General features: G+C 43.4%; 1 protein-coding gene across 2 annotated transcripts in view; it reads right to left on the bottom strand.

Annotated features, from left to right (window-relative positions):
• LOC142576650 (poly(ADP-ribose) glycohydrolase-like) overlaps window positions 1-18,228 on the bottom strand; it is a 71,001-nt gene that overhangs the window by 27,489 nt on the left and 25,284 nt on the right. For both annotated transcript variants that reach the window (XM_075686881.1, XM_075686873.1), the window contains 2 exons: window positions 17,460-17,596; window positions 8,620-8,767 (listed from right to left, as the gene is read on the bottom strand). In XM_075686881.1, coding sequence (XP_075542996.1) covers window positions 8,620-8,767; window positions 17,460-17,596 — 285 coding nt within the window. The remainder of the gene's footprint in view (window positions 1-8,619; window positions 8,768-17,459; window positions 17,597-18,228) is intronic.

The raw sequence follows: 18,228 nt of genomic DNA, 5'->3' as shown, positions 1-18,228 counted from the left end.
ATGAGTTCAGAGCCAGAGAAACTACTGGTATGATGATCTAAAAAAAAAAAGAAGAAAGCTGGTCAAATGCATTGAGCAATAAGAGAACTACATAGTAAAAGCTCGTCGATTCAAATTTTGCAGGGGTGCTACGAAAATTTGAATTATACGAAATTCGGACTAACGAAAGTAAAAAAAAGAATAGCCCAGTTAAGGTGCGTATATAGTGCAACATAGAGTGAGTGCGCTTGCACACTCACTCTACGACAGAATGAAAATAAAGATTGATTGATTGATTGATTGATTGATTGATTGACTGACTGACTGACTATGTCACGTTGGCAAGAACAATGTTCGAAGCACTGGCCCAGCCAACGTAACCGGACATGGCCATCCACCGGAAGTGCCCATGCCACTTCGCTGACGATCGCAGATAGCCGTCTAAAGTCATCAAAGTGGCGCGCGGGTTGGGGATCGTTCTGCGCACGCTCTGAAGTGAGCAGCCGACGGCACGCGTCGAAGTCTAGAGGAGATGGCATTTTGGCTGGCGCAGCGCGACTGGCCGCAAGCTGTGCGCACCGAAAATGTCGGGCTGTGAATGCGCTTTTGTGGAGCAGGAACAGGAGCTGCGCTCTAAAATGCACTCGCGAAACGCACCACAACCTGCCGCAATGTTGGGCTCCATTGTACTTTCGTAGCTGCACCAGCTGCACGCTGCCGAGTTCCACTATACATACAGGTGGCGGCCACACAAGTATCCCAGCAATGCTGGGATATGTGTAATAACCCCGAATCTCAAAGGCTATGCTTTTTGGTACTGTGAGCACCGATAAACATGATGGCTGCCATGTTTCAGACATTAACTCGTGCTGCTTCTCGGCAGAACACCTCGTAGAGGAAAAGTGTAACCTCCAAGATGTCACATGAAAAAAGAAAGAAAAAAAAAAAACACACACACATGCAGTGACGCGTCCGCGTTTTTATCTTTAAGGTCTTGAGAGAGGGAGAGACATGACCTGCAACAGAGGCATTGGCCATGGCTGCACAGGGGTGAACACGTCTCTCTCCAGTCAAGCCTAAACAAATGGCTGCAGATGGAAAGAGCAAAGCAGCACCGCCCATGCGGCGACACCAGCGTCGCCAATGTGCTCCCGCACACTAGCATTCTCCCGATTCACGATGGCGCAGAGTTCGAATTATCAGTGGCGGTGCGGATTTCAGTGTGAATTAGAGGGATGCGTTACATGTTGCTTTCAATACATTGTTGGATGGATTGCAGCGGTTACTTCTAATTATCCAAAATTTTGAATTAACGAGTTGTGAATTAACGAGCTTTTAGTGTATATAGAAGAATAAAGCAACAATTTTATTAATCCTCTTGGTGGCACATAAACAAGGCTAACACTTGCAGGCAATTCAATGTTACAGTTAATGCATATTCGTCCATTTGATTTTTAAACAGACCAACAAGTGATTTTTATCGTACCAATCTTTTTTCCAGTGCCACACAACTCTCTGCTATGTTATAAGTGTCTGCCATGTTCCCATGGAGATGCAAGTTCCCAGAGAACACAGACAAGCTGGGGATGACATGTGGGAAGAAACACTGAACCTTAAACATTATACGTCTGCTCATATTGCTGGCCTCTTCATCGTAACTACTGGTCCATAGCACTACCCCCAGTGGTAAAAGTACCGTCCTGGTGCAACTAAAGGCCGGGCTCAGAAGCACTGTAGTGGGCCTTGATCCTACTGTCGTGCACGACATCACTGGATGACCGAGTCGAGGGTGAGGTAGAACTGACGGGAGCAATTTCATATGTCGCTGGCATCACCCGGCGGAGCACACGGTAGGGCCCCGTGTATCGGGAAAGGAGCTTCTCTGAAAGTCCAACATGACGAGAGGGTGACCACAGGAACACGAGCGCACCCAGTGAAATCTACGTGTCATGGTGGCGGGTGTTGTACAGATGCTGCCGAGTGGTTTGCGATACTGTTTGTCGAGTACAGGCAAGCTGGTTGGTGTGCATGGTTGGCCAAGGCAATGGCGTCCCACGCATACTTGCTTGTTGAGGTCGCAGGAGGAAGTTAAGCATCAAGGGGAGAGGTTGCTTCGCAACCGTACAACAGATAAAATGAAAGAAATCTGGCAATGTTGTGCCGAGAAGAATTACAGGCAAATGTAATGTAAGGAAGGGCCATGTCCCAGTCATAGTGGTCCTTCAATACATACATGGACAGCATATCTGTGAGGGCATGGTTCAACCGCTCCATCAGTCCACTGGTTTGAGGATGGTATCAGGTGGTCAGCTTGTGCTGAGTGGAGCAGGAATGCATAATGTCGCCGATAACTTATGATGAAAAGTTACAACCATGATCAGTAAGCAGCTGTTGCATGGTGCCATGAAACAAGATAATGTCATGCAAGAGAAAGCCTGTGACGTCAGTGGCGCAACCGGTTGGAAGAGCTTGTGTGATGGCATAGCGGGTAGCGTAATCAGTTGCAAAGGCAACCCATTCGTTCCCAGAAGATGACATAGGAAAGGGGCTGAGAGAGAGAGAGAGAGAGTAAAACATCTTTATTAATAATATTTGAGTGGCGAGAGCAGTGTGGGAGGATCCCTCAGTCCAGGGTCCCTAAGATGATTCCGGCGATGTTTCAAGCCCGTTGTATCACAGCTCGGAAAACCTCAGGAGGTCCGTCACGGAGGGCATCGTCCCACAGCTCTTTGTTGCATAGGGGGTAAAGGAGAGTTGGCAAGGGAGGAAAGAGGTTTGCAGTGCACTCAATCGTGACGTGGAAGATTTGGGCGAGCTGCCACAGCCAGGGCAATGATCTGCATAACAGTGTGGGTATAATTTATTGAGAGAGATAAGATTTGGAAAAGTTGCAGTTTGTAACTGGCGTAATGCCACTGCTTCCTCCCGCGAGAAGGACGGCGGTGGTGAGGCGTGGGTGCGACGAATGCGTGTATAATGACGGAGTATGTCTTTGTAACGGAGCAAGGGATCCTCCCACTCTGAACTAGTCGCCACACCACGCCGAGTCGCCCGGAGGAAAATTTCTCAGGCATATGCGCATTCGTTACCCGGCAGCGAGGTATGACCAGGGGTCCAGAGTAAGTGGATGCTGGGAGGTGTGGTTGCTGAGGAGATCTAATCCAACATGGAAGAAAGATTCTACGGGCACGTTGATTGGTTGGAGATGACCGGCAGATAGCGCCCAAGGCGTTTTCCCACACTGGCAGGTATCACAGGCAGCAACATAGTGTCAGATGGAGCGAGTGAGACTGCGCCAATAGGAGCTGCGGCAGACACGGTCATACGTGCAAGATACCCCAAGGTGTCCTGCAGTGGATGCATCATGGAGCACAAAGAGCACAGCCTGTCGGAAATGTTTGGGCACAACAAGATCAGACCCGCCAGGGAGGAAGTTCCTTTGGTAGAGAACGGCACCCTGGAGGACATATTGGCGAACAGAGACATCAGTAGGTGAAGAGTGCCCACGCTTGATGAGTGCTCACTGCGATAGCTCCCGGTACTGCTCACCGGCAATGTTAGTGAAGACAGACAAAGGGAAACTGCCGTTGGTGGTGCTATGGTCGGCATCGTCGGGCTCGTCGACCGGGTGGCAAGACAGGCAATCAGCGTCCTTGTGGAAACGGCCAGATTTGTAAATGACAGAATGTGAATATTCTTGTAGGCATAACGCCCAGCAACCAAGTCATCCTGCAGGGTGTTTCAGGGACCACAACCAGCAAAGCCTGTGATGGTCTGTAATGACTGAAAAGGGTGAGCCATATAAGTATGGACGGAACTTCGCAACTGCCCAAACTACGGCCAGACACTAACGCTTGGCAATAGAATAGTTGTGCTCGGAGGTTGAAAGAAGCCTGCTGGAGTAAGTGTTAACATGGCAATTGCTGCACTGGCATTGTGCTAGTACTGTGCCGATTCCATAGCCATGGCCATCGGTATGAACTTCGGCAGGTGCAGACGGATCAAAACGGGCTAGAACTGGCGGCACTGTGGGAAGGGCGATTAGATGCGAGAACGCAGAGGCCTATAGAATAGTTGTACTCGGAGGTTGAAAGAAGCCTGCTGGAGTAAGTGTTAACATGGTCATTGCTGCACTGGCATTGTGCTAGTACTGTGCCGATTCCATAGCCATGGCCATCGGTATGGACTTTGGCAGGTGCAGACAGATCAAAACAGGCTAGAACTGGCGGCACTGTGGGAAGGGCGATTAGATGTGAGAACGCAGAGGCCTCATTATCGCCAGACTTGAAAGGGGCATCTTTTTCCAAAAGCTCGGTTATGGTTGTGATATGGCCGTGAATTTTTTCACGAAACGGTGGAAGTACAAGTAAAGGCAGATGAAGCTGCACACCTCCTTGACACACTTTGGAACAGGGAAGTGCATAACAGCATGAATTTTGCCTGGGTCTGGTTGCACTCCGTTCGCATCAACAAAATGTCCAAGCATGGTAATCTGGCGATGGTCAAAGTGGCACTTCGACGCATTCAGTTGCAGACCAGCTTGATGAAAAACGTCCAGGACTGCCGAGAGGCGCTCGAGGTGCCTCGTGTATGTTGGAGAGAATACTATAATGTCGTCCAAGTAGCACAGGCATGTGGACCATTTGAAACCTTGACGAAGGGTGTCCATCATGTGCTCAAACGGGGATGGAGCCTTACACATACCAAATGGAATCACTTTGAATTGATAAACACCATCGGGTGTTACAGAGGCAGCCTTCTCGCCGCCTAGATTGTCCATGGCAATCTGCTAATAGCCGGAGTGAAGGTCAATAAAAGAGAAACAGCAAGCACCAGCAGGCAGTCATAGGCGTCATCAATGCTAGGTAGGGGATATGCATCCTTTTTTGTAACTCTGTTGAGGTGCCGATAACCCACATAAAATTGCCATGAACCATCTTTCTTTTTCACCAGGACAACAGATGATGCCCATGGATTACACGACAGTTTAATAATGTTCTTGGCAAGCATTTTGCGAACTTCTGTGTGAATAATTTGATGCACAGCTGGCAACACTCAATACGGGCAGCAATGAATAGGAGATTCATTGCTATTTATGCGATGCGGAAGCTGTCGAGGATGAAGAGCACAGGCTACATCACGATGGATGGACAATTTTTTGGAGACCAGCTCACTGGCAAAAAAAATAATCAGGATGTGCACACGGTAGTGAAAAGCGTGTCTCAGATGAAGACGCGCGCTGTGAAGAAAGTCACAAGGCCTTCACTGCTGCGCACTCTAATCAGTCATGAGATGACAAGAATTCCAGCTTCCGCACTGCTTTTATGCAGACTAGAAACAGGATTTGCTGATTCATTCAGTAAATAAAAGCGCGTTGATGGAGTCAGCATTTGCTCATTGTTTTCTCAATACTCTCAATAGTTTGACATTCGGTTAATTCAGACATTTGTTTTGGTATTGTGATATCCGAATTGACAAGGTTTTACTGTACAAGTATATTTACAAGTGAGTACGCTGCGCTTGGCCAAAAGGGAACAGCCTGCACTAGCCTCTAATCACTGCCGTCGTCTTTACCCTGCCGGCCTCTTCTTCATCGTTACTCGTCTGTAGCATCATTGAGCATGGCAGCATGTGGTTCGGCATTGCCAAATAAGCTATACTTTGCTTTCTTTTTTCTGTGTTTTAGGCAATGTCTATGGCTTTCAAAAATTTTGCACTGATACATTTGAACGTCGATATATCAAAACAGGCACATCAAATTATTGTCAGTATCGAGCAGTTGTAACATCCCCTTGGAAATCCCATGCAGAAGTGTAGCACTGTACTATGCATTTATATTAACCCTTTCGGGCACTGTGTACACAATTGTGTACACCAAGAGAGTGCATCAACACCAAAAGTATCGATGAAAGTGATCATAATTAAATTGTGTTGCACACACCTTGCAATACTTTGGATTGGAAGAATGCTGAAAGTTTGAATAACCGCCGCAAAATGTTTTAGTGAAACAATTTGGAAGATAGATGGTTAGGTGTTTTTTCTTGGTGTCAGTACGTCAATGTATGTAGCAAGTCACCTTCTTTCACTGTTTTTCACAATGTTTTGCACCAGGCATAATTTTCAAGTTGCCGTATAGGTGCTTCAAATCAAAGCCTGCTAGGCATGAAAAAGTTGATGTTCTTATATTTGATGTTCCTGTAGTGAGATTTCGCATGCAGCCCACATTCTATGGACCAGAAACTCACCGAAAAATTGAAAGTGCTTAATCCGTTCTGCAGCTCTATACTTTTTATAATTCTGAGAAGCGAGAATTGCAGTGAAAGTTTTCAATCAAACGAAATAATCAGCACCTGAAAGGGTTAACCTGGCATGGCAAAGCGTGCTGCGCTGTACCCTTGCAAGTTTGCTTCTCCTATTGATCGTGGATGGCTCGTGCAGCAAGTCTTATTCGCCGAATTTGATTTAGTAAGCTTCCCCACACCACAGATGTGTAATGCAGTGAAGTGTAGTAATAAAGGAAAGATTTAACTGCCAAGCAGTGGAGCATACTACCAGTGGCCTTCCATTATTGGAATGAGGATCGCCACACTGCTTCAAAAATGTGAAAGGCCTTCCGATCCGATCCACATGCCCCATAAAAAACAGATAGCATTCCATTTTTTCACTGTGTGGCTCCGGGCATAGGATCAGCAAAGTCCCACATTTTACATTTTCGGGGAAACTGTCCCGAGACATGCAGAGTTTTCAAGTAAGCTTCAGATAGGCAAAGCATTCTATACGTTGAATTATTGATACATCAAACTATTTCACAATCCCCTTCAAGTTTGAATGCATAATGACCATGTGAATGTCAGTTGCATTTGCACTGAATGCGTCTATGAAGTGAATGTGCAGGACGTGGGATTTACAGGTACCAACGGTACTGTGAAAAAGTGCGAAAGAAACTTTCAATGAAAGAAATTGCACTTTCACTTACTCCTCCCAACACCACCACTAACAACACCGTGCTTGGTGTATAGCCCGAAAGCCTCCTGAATGCGGATAACACCCCAATGCCGCACACTTTTCGGCGTACTTGTGCAAGTTCATCTTAAAAGTTATTTTGTTGAAGCAACAAATACCTGCAGAAATAAAATAAAACACGTGAATATGAACATGACTTCTGAAGAAGGGAAGAAGACCACAGCCACAAGCTCGTGATACTGACAGACACAGTACCAGCTCAGAGCTGCTGCAGAGCCGCTCCGAGTTTCACAGTTTTAGTTTCCACGCTCGAGACGCATTGTTGAATTTTGTGGCCACCATGACGCTTTGTACACAATTGTGCACATACCAATAAAAAATACACAATCGTAGTTTCCTGTTTGCCACTGACTTGTTTAGTTTTACTAACCCCCCTATTCAGAAATGCATCTTAAGTTGAAGCCCATGCTTGACTTGATTTAAATTATGCCTGTCATGAACGCACTGGAGGAAATGCAATGAGTGTCCTGGGCACGTTCACAGCAGGTGTCGCTCAGATAAAGTCAAGCATGGGCTTCAACTTAAAACCTACATAGGTGGCGTATTGTGAAAAACAAGTTTTTTTCCTGCAAATGGCATCAGAAAGGGCTAGATCAGGTCAAAAAGGCAAAGCATCGAGATTTTACACAGTTGAATCTAGATATAACGAGCATGAACATAAACTGCGGTCTTTTTCTTGTCAGATGCAACTTCATTAAAAAACTAGGAGTGTTTGCATAGTAAAATCTTCTAATTGAATATCAATACTATTCCTAAATTCTAAGAAACATTTTAAATGAACGCTTCCATAGCGTCTGTGTGGCAAAAAATGCTTGTTAACGTTATGCTACGTGTGTAGTGCCATTAAAAACTGGATGCCAGGTCGACCGAGGAGCTCATAATTAAGAAACAAAGAACAGTATGATTATATCTGGTGCACCATGAGAATCACAGTAATAAAAAGAAGAAACATCACGTCCCCAGATACATATGGTAGAGGTTAGTGCTCATTAAGGGCAACACTACAGCACTGCAGATCATTTTTAAGGAATTCAAACATGGTGAGATTGGCCAAATGATAAATTGCTTAGTTTAAATAGAGACAATTAGTACGCTGCCTAAAGCAAGACATACTTGCTCAACGGCTGGTAACTACTGTAAATACGTTTAATTAAATTCTGGGATTTTACATGCAAAACCACAATCAGACTATGAGGCACGCCATGGTGGGGGACTCCGGATTAATTTTCGCAAATGTTCGAATGAAACGAATATTCAACAACTTCAAAAAGCAAATTCTAGAATTGAATGCGAATTGAAGATCAAAGCCAATATGATTCGTATTTTAAATTTTGGTTATCTGCACGCCCATATCATATATACAAAGATGTTCGACTCTATAAATCATCATTTACACTGTCTACCATGTCAGACTCTCAAGCTGGCAGGCAAACAGGCTTAGTGGAAAATGTTCTTGTTTTAAAACAATGTATTTTGAATGAAATCTGCCTTCATATATGCATTTTGGATAAACATTTTAAGAGTAACAGCAGTTATTGACCTGGAATACCTGCAGACCCTCACACTACTTTTCAAAAGACAGTGATGTCCCGATGAAAAGATTAACTTATTTCTCACCAGTAATGACTAGGACTTCCCTGGAACCAAGAGCTTCAGTAAAAAGCCGAGACACAATCAGCTCGGGGCACATCATGAACCGAATCTCTTCTTGCACGCAACCGCCACCCAACACTCCTCCACCGATGAACTTGTTTGCAAAGTCAACCTTCAGTAAAGTGCATGAAAAGACAAACATAAATATTACACACACATGAAAAACTGATTTTTGATCACTACTGAAAGTTAACCTAATAGTGTACCATACAGAAGATTCAGAGAACAAGAGTCTTGTTGGAAACTTAAACAGCCCCTCACCAGATTTGGGCTTTGCAAACACACAAGCGCGGCGCGTAGATTGCTGGGTGGTAATCCTGTCCGTAATGTATCAAATGGATTCAGGGAATGAAAACAGATGAAATTTTAATCCCAACCCACACATACCCTTCCTCTTGAGGGAGCCCCACTTCAGAGACAAAAAGTCAAGGTCACACACACAAATACTTTCACGTAACATACAAATAACTCTATGTAACACATAAATACCCCTACATAACACGCACTGCCTGCAACGTCACCGATTATGGCACGTGACCTCGGTAAATTGTCCAATGCAGAATGCACAATGCTGCTACTTGCACCGTCCATCAAAAAGAGGAAAAGAAGAAGAAGGTAGGAGTTGTGACGCAAATGTGAAGCCGTCCCATGGCTCCAGTATGTGAGAAGGCAAAGAAGAAATAGGAACTTGAGGATGTTTGTCGAGGCAGAAGGCTGTCTTAGTTGGCAATGAAGATTGCCTCCTGGCAGCATGGTTATGCGACATTTTAATTTCTCCCATTTCCCCTAATATTGAAGCAATTTGAAAAATTGTGGTAAAACTTCACAGTGCCCTACACCTTCCAGTGTACACATAGCCAAAATTTGTAGTAATGGAGCCTGGTGAGAGGCCCTTTAAAGATGCGATATAGCATGGCCCACTATTACTCCTTTGAATGCCACTGATGTACACATACTTTCTCCACCCTCTACCTCGGATACCAAGAGTACTTTTTCATTAACCACATCATCTTTTCCTCCTTTTACATAAGCAAAAATAAACCATTGTGTTCATTTTATAATATCCAAGAAAAAAAAACAGTCACTGGGGCAGCATCGCCTCAAAAATTATTATAATAATAATGGCCCTGAGTGTTAAAGAGAACATCCTGTAAATGTTTCACTGCAAATTATAGTTGAGATAGGCCATAAACGCCAGCAGATATCTGCATGTATGTACAGAACCTGATGCGTCATACGTGACACTTTTTAACCGTATAAAGTCGAACTGTTGAAGTTTTATTAACTTTATTACCATTTAGGTGTCCCTTTTACGAATAGATCATACCATATATTATTTAATAAATAAGTACCACTTTGCACTTGGCTTGAGTGAAATGACCAATTGTCTCTTTGCAATAAATTAAAAAAATATATAATTGCTCACACAGGTAATTCTCTCGCAGTATTCACTAAAGTTACCACTAGTGCCACTGTTGCTGGGTCTGCATGTTAAAAAATTTTACATTTCTGTAATAAGCTTGCAATTTCCTGGAGCTATACCATGCCAATGTTAATTGTTGGATAGCCTTCTGCAAATGCAAATGGCAAGTGTCCTAACATATGTGAGCCCTGTTCGGTATAAACATGAAAAATGACAGATTGAACTTCGGCGCAGTGAACTTGCATTTCGAGCAATATTGTGTTGGTTATACCCGATATTCATTACAAAAGAACCAACAAAGATTGGTGCCAAGAAACCCGTGGTAGGGGCCACACAATAGACTTATGAAAGTGAAGAAAGCCAAGACACAAACAGGCACAATCTGCACGAACATGCACCCAGGCATGGCATTAAGAAGCTTTAGCTCAGGCCCAATTCCGATGCCGCCTAATCAAATACGCCTAATCAAATACATGTAAAGCGCAGAAACACTTTTCTGAGATAAGCTCTGGGCCGATATTAAAGGGCCCCGAAACAGTTTGTAGACCCGTAGGGTACAGCTAAACTTGATCATTTGCACCACAATTTGTGTGAAACGTCTCATATTAAGAGAGCTACGGACGATTACAAGTTACCCTCCTCCATACTCATGCGTTTTCTCCTCAATTTGTTCGCCAAGTGATCGGTGCTAAGCTCTGCCTTCAGTGGCTCTGTGTCATGATGGCGTGTCGTGTCGTCACTTCCGATTCTCTAGGACTGAGCGCGCGAAGCCTCTTCAAACTCTCCGCCAGTTGCTTGGCAGTCGACCCCAAGCGAAAGCTTACGAAGCAGCGTACGTTGCGAGCATTCTGTTGCAGCGCCAAACGTGTCTGGTATTCCGGTAACCACAGGCAAGCAGGGCGTTTCGATGGATGGCTGGAGGCATAAAGTCAAGCTGATGAAGGAACTTTAGCGTAGATGTACGTGAGCGGCCTGATCGGTCTGCACGATCCAGCCACCTGTTGGCGCAGAGCTTAACCAGCCAAACAAAGTGCTAATATTGCTCTGACCAAATGCAAAACATTTTAAACATTTAAAAAAACAATGTGTTAACGATTGCACTCCTGTGAAAAATTTACACCAGCAGCAAAGAAGAATACATTTCGTTACTGCTACTGTGTGTGGTTTAGCTCTGTTCCACCAGGTGGCTGCACCGTGCAGACCATTCACATTTACGCTTCTGCTCATCCGTGAAACGACACAGTCAAACGGCCAGGCCCTGTCCTCTTGCGCTTGCGTTTACCCTAATACCGGACTTGCGAAACACTATTGTGTTAGTAATCTTCTGGTGTAAAGTGACAGCCGCAAACGCGCAAATCCTGGCGCCGATTGGATAGCGGCAGTCCTATGTGCTGCAGCCAGTCCGCTCGTCTGCTGCCTTGCAGAGGGACATGATGTCGCAGCCTGACATATTGCCAGTCGCTACGTTTGCAGTCAACAATGCAAAAAAGTCGAATCATAGTGCTCGCGAAAAGACTGAGACTGACTCTGGCCGCAGAGCTCTAATCAAAATGGAGCACATTATAACACAAGCAGACGACGCTTGCTGTGTGCCAGAAGTGGTTAAGTGTAGTGAGAAATTGCTCTTGTGCATTCTCTTTCTGTTACTTTTTTTTTATAAAAACAAACTAACAAACATTCCAGCTCTTACGAACATCATTTGTTCACCATAAAGGTGGAAAAATTATCGATGATGCGTCCTGGGCAGCCAATCGGATTAGCTCGCCCTCTTGATGTCAATTGGGTAATTTTTGTCATATGGGTAGGGGCGGCTGAAAATTCCACCGAGCAGTGTGCGGCGATTGGCAGCGACGTACATTTTTAAGACCTTATAATAAATTACACGCTTTACACGGAGCAATTAGATGCATCAATTAATGATCAAAAAAACCTACTCTAACGACTCAGTATGTTTGTACAAAATCGTCAAAATCGTTTCAGGGTCCCTTTAATGAAATTTGTTGCATTTGAGAGAAAGTCAAATTCTAGTGACTGCTGTAAGCGGAATTTCGGTTTAAGGCCTGCATTTTTTTAAAAGAAATTTTCAGAAATTGGTAGTCTGAAAAAAAAAATAGATAGGAAGAAGTTTACAAATTCGTAGCTCTACACCATGAAGAGTTATCACAGTACTGCAAATTGCATCTGTTAGAGCATCCAAAGCGGACAAATTTTATCTATAAAATTATATCTTATGTGAATTCTTTACAAGTGCTCTGCAAAAGTCCTTCTCAGATGTTAGCAGTTTATTTGAGAGCCATGTACAATATAGATTAATTTTGTCTACTTTAGGTTTACAATTCGATGTAATTTGCAAAATTGTGATGTCATTTTTCATTGCCGAGTTAGAGCTGTAAACATGAAAGTGTTGTTTTCAGAAAATTTGCGATTTTCAACAATTATTTAAATGAACTGATGGCCTAAATAAAAAAATTCGCTACCAACAGTCACTGGATTTTAACTTTTTCTTTTAAATGCAATAAACCTCATTAAATTTGGTGCTGTGGTTGCCGAGAAAAATGATTTCTCTGTTTCCATGTATTTATATAGAAACCCCTGAGCTAAATCTTCCTTTTAACTCATTGAGTATGGCAAACAGAACGCACTGAGGGCAAAATTTTTTTCTGATAATACGTTCCTGCAGGGTGACATTCTTTATTTCAGATTAAAATTTATCAGAGAAACTTACTTTGAGGAAAAAAAAGAAACAAGTAAATAATTTGTCCGTTGACAATAAAGTTATGTTTTTTTTTATGTGTTCAGTTTTATACATAGTTTACTGTTGAATACATGAATAGACAACAATAAATGATTTTTGACAAATGTGATGATATTCACACAACTTACTTTTAAATTCTAAAAACATTTGACATAGAGAGAGCTCATATTTTGTAACGTTGCATTTAATTTTCCATATTTATCGTGTATAGCACCATAGGTGCCATCCCAGCAAAGACAGGTGCGGCGGCCGCCAATCGACTTCGAAAGCAATGACAAAGGGCCAGAAGAATGGAAATGATGCGAATCATTACAGAATATGGCTCCAGGGGCATGCGGTCATAGTGAAACCAAGGCATGCCATGTGAGCACCGACAAGCAAGCTTAGTGGCGCACACCCGTAAGAAAAAAGAAAGCAAGTGAGAAACTTGCAGAACTCAAATGTCTGAATGCTAGACTCAATCGATTCCATCAGTCCTCGTACACCTCACAAAAAAGACTCACGTGCAGCAGTATAGTTAGTTTGCAAGTGGCCACCTGCAAACAAAGTCATCGCACACCTGTGGGAGAGCCACCCGGGTGCACGTCCTCGAGTGATAAGAAACAAGAAAGAAATCGGTTTTTCTGACGCACTTAACTTGAAAACGAAAAGAAGAAAGGCCAATTACAAAGTTCACAAGTGCTGACGGGAGGCAGCACACTAAGAATTTTGTTATAGAAGTCACTGAATGCTGCCGGACATCCGGAGCAGCTTTAGGCGGCACTTCATTCTTTCATTCTAAAAAGCCGCGTTTTTTTTAAACAATCAGTTGCCCCCGTACGTATGTACGACTGTGACCATATGGAATTTGTTTCCACTGCCATACATGTGCGACGGTGACCCCGAAAGGCTTAACAAACATAGAGCATAAAACAATGCCATTCAAGGTAATGAAGACAGTTTGTCCAGTTCACAGCCAATTTACTATATTTACTTGATTATAAGGTGAGGGTGCCAATCAGGGGACCATAGAAAAAGAACTTAAGAGGAAGCTTCAGCTCGGGTGCTCCTATCTAAATACATGTAAAAGGAGAATTTGTTTTTCTCGGCAACCACTGCACCGAATTTGACGAGGTTTGTTGCATTTAAAAGAAAAACGTAAAATCTAGTGACTGTTGGTTTCAAATTTTCGGTTTAAGTTAGATGTACTATTAGATGCAATTCACAGAATTGTGGTATCGTTTTTCGTTGCTGAGTTAGAGAGTTGTAAACTTGATGTTTACAACTCTAACTCAGCAACGAAAAATGATACCACAATTCTGTGAATTGCATCTAATAGTACATCTAAAGCGGACAAAATTGATATGTTACAGAGGAATATCAAAAAATTTAGTAATAGGGAAATACAGCTTTTGCAGAACCCTTGTAAACAACGTAACAAATTCATGTAAGATATAAATTGACATATCGAATTTGTTTGTTTTGAATGATCTAATGGATGCCGTTTTACAGACCCTCGATATCTGTTTTGATGCAGAGCTATTAATTCGTAAACTTCGTGCTTCTATTTTTTTCAAACTTTTGAATTTTTAAATATCTATTTAAGAAAATTCAGGCCCTAAATATAAATTACGCTTGCAACAGTCACTAGAATTTACTTTCTCTCTCAAATGCAAATAAATTTCATTAAGATCGGTCCAGGGGTTATCTCAGAAAAACGTTTTTGCATTTTACATGTATTTGAATAGGCCGCGTCGGAGTTGGGCCCGAGCTAAAGCTTCCTCTTAAGCACGCTTATGTAGGCCGATATACAGCAGCTGAAGGTTGATTCTGACTTGGTGGGGATTTTCCAAAATGCCAAATATTCAGAAGCTCCTAGAATAAATGCAACAATCGGCTCGGCAAACATGCGGATTCCACCTTAAGGTGTGACTCCACAGCAGCATGATATTTGCCTTATGGTGTGGCTTTATGGCACCACACACTGCACTGCTGTGAAGCCACACTGTAAAGCAAAATTCATGCTGCCATGAAGTCAGACCTCGAGGCAAGATTCGCATATAACCCACACCCTGCCTTTACTGTAAAATTTTTCTAATTCTCAGTGTGGGGTATATGCTCAAAAATATGGTACTGTCTCACCTGCAAAAGCTAATTAGTTGCTAGAATTTGCACTTCCGTCTAAATTTGGATTGCCAGAAATGTGGCACTGCTATTGCCATATTGAAATAGTAATTGAAAATATCAGCCTCGGACATAAGGCGGGGGATGACTTCGAGGCTCAGGATTCTGCGAAAAAAACCTTGTCTTATATTCGGATAAATATGGTATTTCAAAAAAGAAGAAACAAATTTAATAATGTTACTCTTGTGGCCTTTTTGGCATTTTGCCACTGGCTTGCTTATTATCTTGACCCATGCTCAAAGAAAAATTTGCTTCACTATACCAGATATGTTGCATCCCTTAGGTCTCACTTTAGCTGCAGAATAGTCATTAAAACAATGCACAGCTACAGGAATTCCAGATTTACTTGTTATAGGCATTTAATAGCAAACAGTCTGTGGACTATGTGCCTGGAGCTACCACAGGCACGTCGCCATTGAACACCTTCTGAATCGGGACAAGCAGGCATTAGCCGCCGCCGCCGCTGCTCACTCCAGCAACGTTCCACCGAGAAGCCAGGAATCACTTGGTAATACTATTTATTTAATATGTGGAAGCATAAAGGGAAGCTGCTCTCCGTTGTGAACTAAAAGAACTGCGACAGAGATTTGAATGTATGGGATGAAACTGTGTGAAAGTTCCATCCCTCAGCTGCACAAAGAGTGCCCTGTTTTACGACCGTTCATCAGGTACACATTTCTGTAAGGCGAGCCCAACAAGCTCTATCACCAGCGTTGGATAGGCAACTGCCAGCAATGACCGGCAACCGATTGCCAGCAGTGACTACCAGGCCAACAACACCTGCAGCCACAACACAGTGTCACATTCACCGCTGGCACAAAATATCACGGAATGTTGAACTTCAGTAAGCATGCAAGTCAGCAATATGTCCTTCTCAAGCAAGCATGACTGACACACTTGAGCCATATCATTTTGCATGGCAGAAAACTCAAACGTGGAATAACAGGTGGGCAGCACGAGTTTTCTTTCTGCACCGCGAATCAAAAAGCAAGCTAGACATAACTCAGTCACTTGCCACATTTTTGACCATGCGTAAGCGAATACATTTTAATCTCTGATCAGTGCTGATGACAAGAATGATGTGGTTGGAGCAGGTTGGAAACAGGCATCTTCTGCATGCACACACGCATTCCCGAATGAAGTTGATGCACGTACATTTAACAACAATAGGTACAAAACCGTAACAACCTTCCAAATCTACCACTGTAAAGACTAGAATATAAACGGTAAAAGCAAACAGCAAGCCGCTGCATTCGTTGTCTTCAGCTGATGATGTGTGGCGTTTTATGGCGCAAGGGGCAGGTACGGCCAAAGAGCGCCATGACAAATGTAATGTTAACGGTGCATTGTGAATGGTGTAGACAATGAATTCATCATGGTATATGTGTAATGGCTGTAAAAAGGCCTAAAATCTGTCGCTGTGGATGGCGTAAAATATATTGTTGCTAAAATAATGACACTAAGTAGTACTGTGGGCTATGGCAATGGGGTTTTGTTAAAAACATGATGCAATAGAACATAACATTGACACTTTAGCTTCAAGAACTTCTTTGAGTACAGGGACTGTTACACGTGCGCTAAATATTACCTGGCCAAATGATTTCCAGAGTGTCTTGTTTCAGCTAAAAGCTCTAAGAGTCTTCAGCTGGTAAGCTTGCACATATTTTAAGACTAATGTGAGGACGGCTGAAGACTAGGTGGAGCGATGAAATTAGGAAATTCACGGGCGCTAGTTGGAATCGGTTGGCACAGGACAGGGGTAATTGGAGATTGCAGGAAGAGGCCTTCGTCCTGCAGTGGACATAAAACAGGCCGACGATGATGGTGATGAAACAGAACAGATAAATGAAAAGTATAGAACGACAGAAAGCTGAACTAGTTGGTAAGGAATCATTATGCAAAAAAGGGAGGTGAGGTGTGCAGACAGGACACAAAGTATATAGTACACGACCTCTGCAGCTCTAGCCGAAGTGTCATATCATCTAACCACTCACTGCTCACCGTGGTGGCCAAAATAGCTGCTGTCTGAGCTGAGCCTGTGGCCATAGTAAACAGGCGAGAAAACGCCATTCAGAAGGCACTCAACAGCGGGTGCTGTCACGTGACCAAATATGGCGGGAGCCACGGGTATGGTGCTGTAAATGGTCTATATGTATTGAGGTTCTACAGTATGAAGTATAAAAATGAATGACAGCTCTCGTGTGCACTGTATCGATATGAAAGGAAAGACAACTATGTTCAAACAGCGGTTCCTGTTAAACGTGCAATCCAAACCACCCACCCTGCTATTTGCTTTCTTTCTATTACAGTGCAAGAGCAAGAAAAATATCCAACTTGAAAAGAAATCTGGCATTACCTTTCTCATTGGCACACTTTGAAACATTGGTGGCAAATAGATTTGTGCTACTTATGTATGTCGCGATACTGTGTACACTACTAGGATGAATCAGTAAAATTACTCACCTGGAGCATGCCCTGCCCTTCACGTTCAATGAACCCCGATTCAGACACAAAAAGGTTGCCCAGTTTGTTTTTCGCACTGCTCCACTCATAGGGCTCAGTCAGACATCTCCGGTGAAATGTCAGCATTCCAGTAGGCTCTACACAGTCAGTGGGAAAAGAAAGATGCCACGTCACTCCACTGTAATAAAACTGGTCTATCACTCCATTAGGGTGCATCAAGGGACACTAAAAAGGGATGTTAAGTTATGCTGGTACATCACACTTGGAAGGCCAGAAACATTATTCATACAGTGAGCGTGCAAGTCTTGGTAGTACAGAAAAGATGCAAAAACAAAAAGTGGCCTTGAACTTTGCGCTCTAGCTTCTTGAGACAATGCGAGATTTGGACAGTGAATGCTAGGCACTAGTTCACTAACAAACAAGGATTGCATTATTCTAAAGGAACTCTATGATGCCAACATGGGTCACTGGGGATGCTGCACTGGATATGTGGCATTGGGTATGTACTGCTCAATGAACCTCTTTGAACCAATTTGCATAACTAGATATGTGCCACTGGGTATGTGCTGCTTTACAGTGAGGAAAATGATCCTTTAAATTTCTCCAATGCTCAACAGAATTGAACCCGTACCACACGCACTCCTTACAGCGGCACCACTAGATGGCGCAGAGGGAAGCGAGAGAGAGGAGCCCGGCTGCATACACGTTTCGCCGCAGGCAATGTGGTGTGTCGCTACATTGCTTCAATGCTGATTGCATTAACGCCGAC

This window comes from Dermacentor variabilis, chromosome 1, assembly GCF_050947875.1.
Source record: "Dermacentor variabilis isolate Ectoservices chromosome 1, ASM5094787v1, whole genome shotgun sequence".
NCBI classification, from domain to species: Eukaryota; Metazoa; Arthropoda; class Arachnida; order Ixodida; family Ixodidae; genus Dermacentor; species Dermacentor variabilis.
Note: the sequence above shows the minus strand (reverse complement) of the source record. Positions and strands in the feature narration are given on the sequence as shown.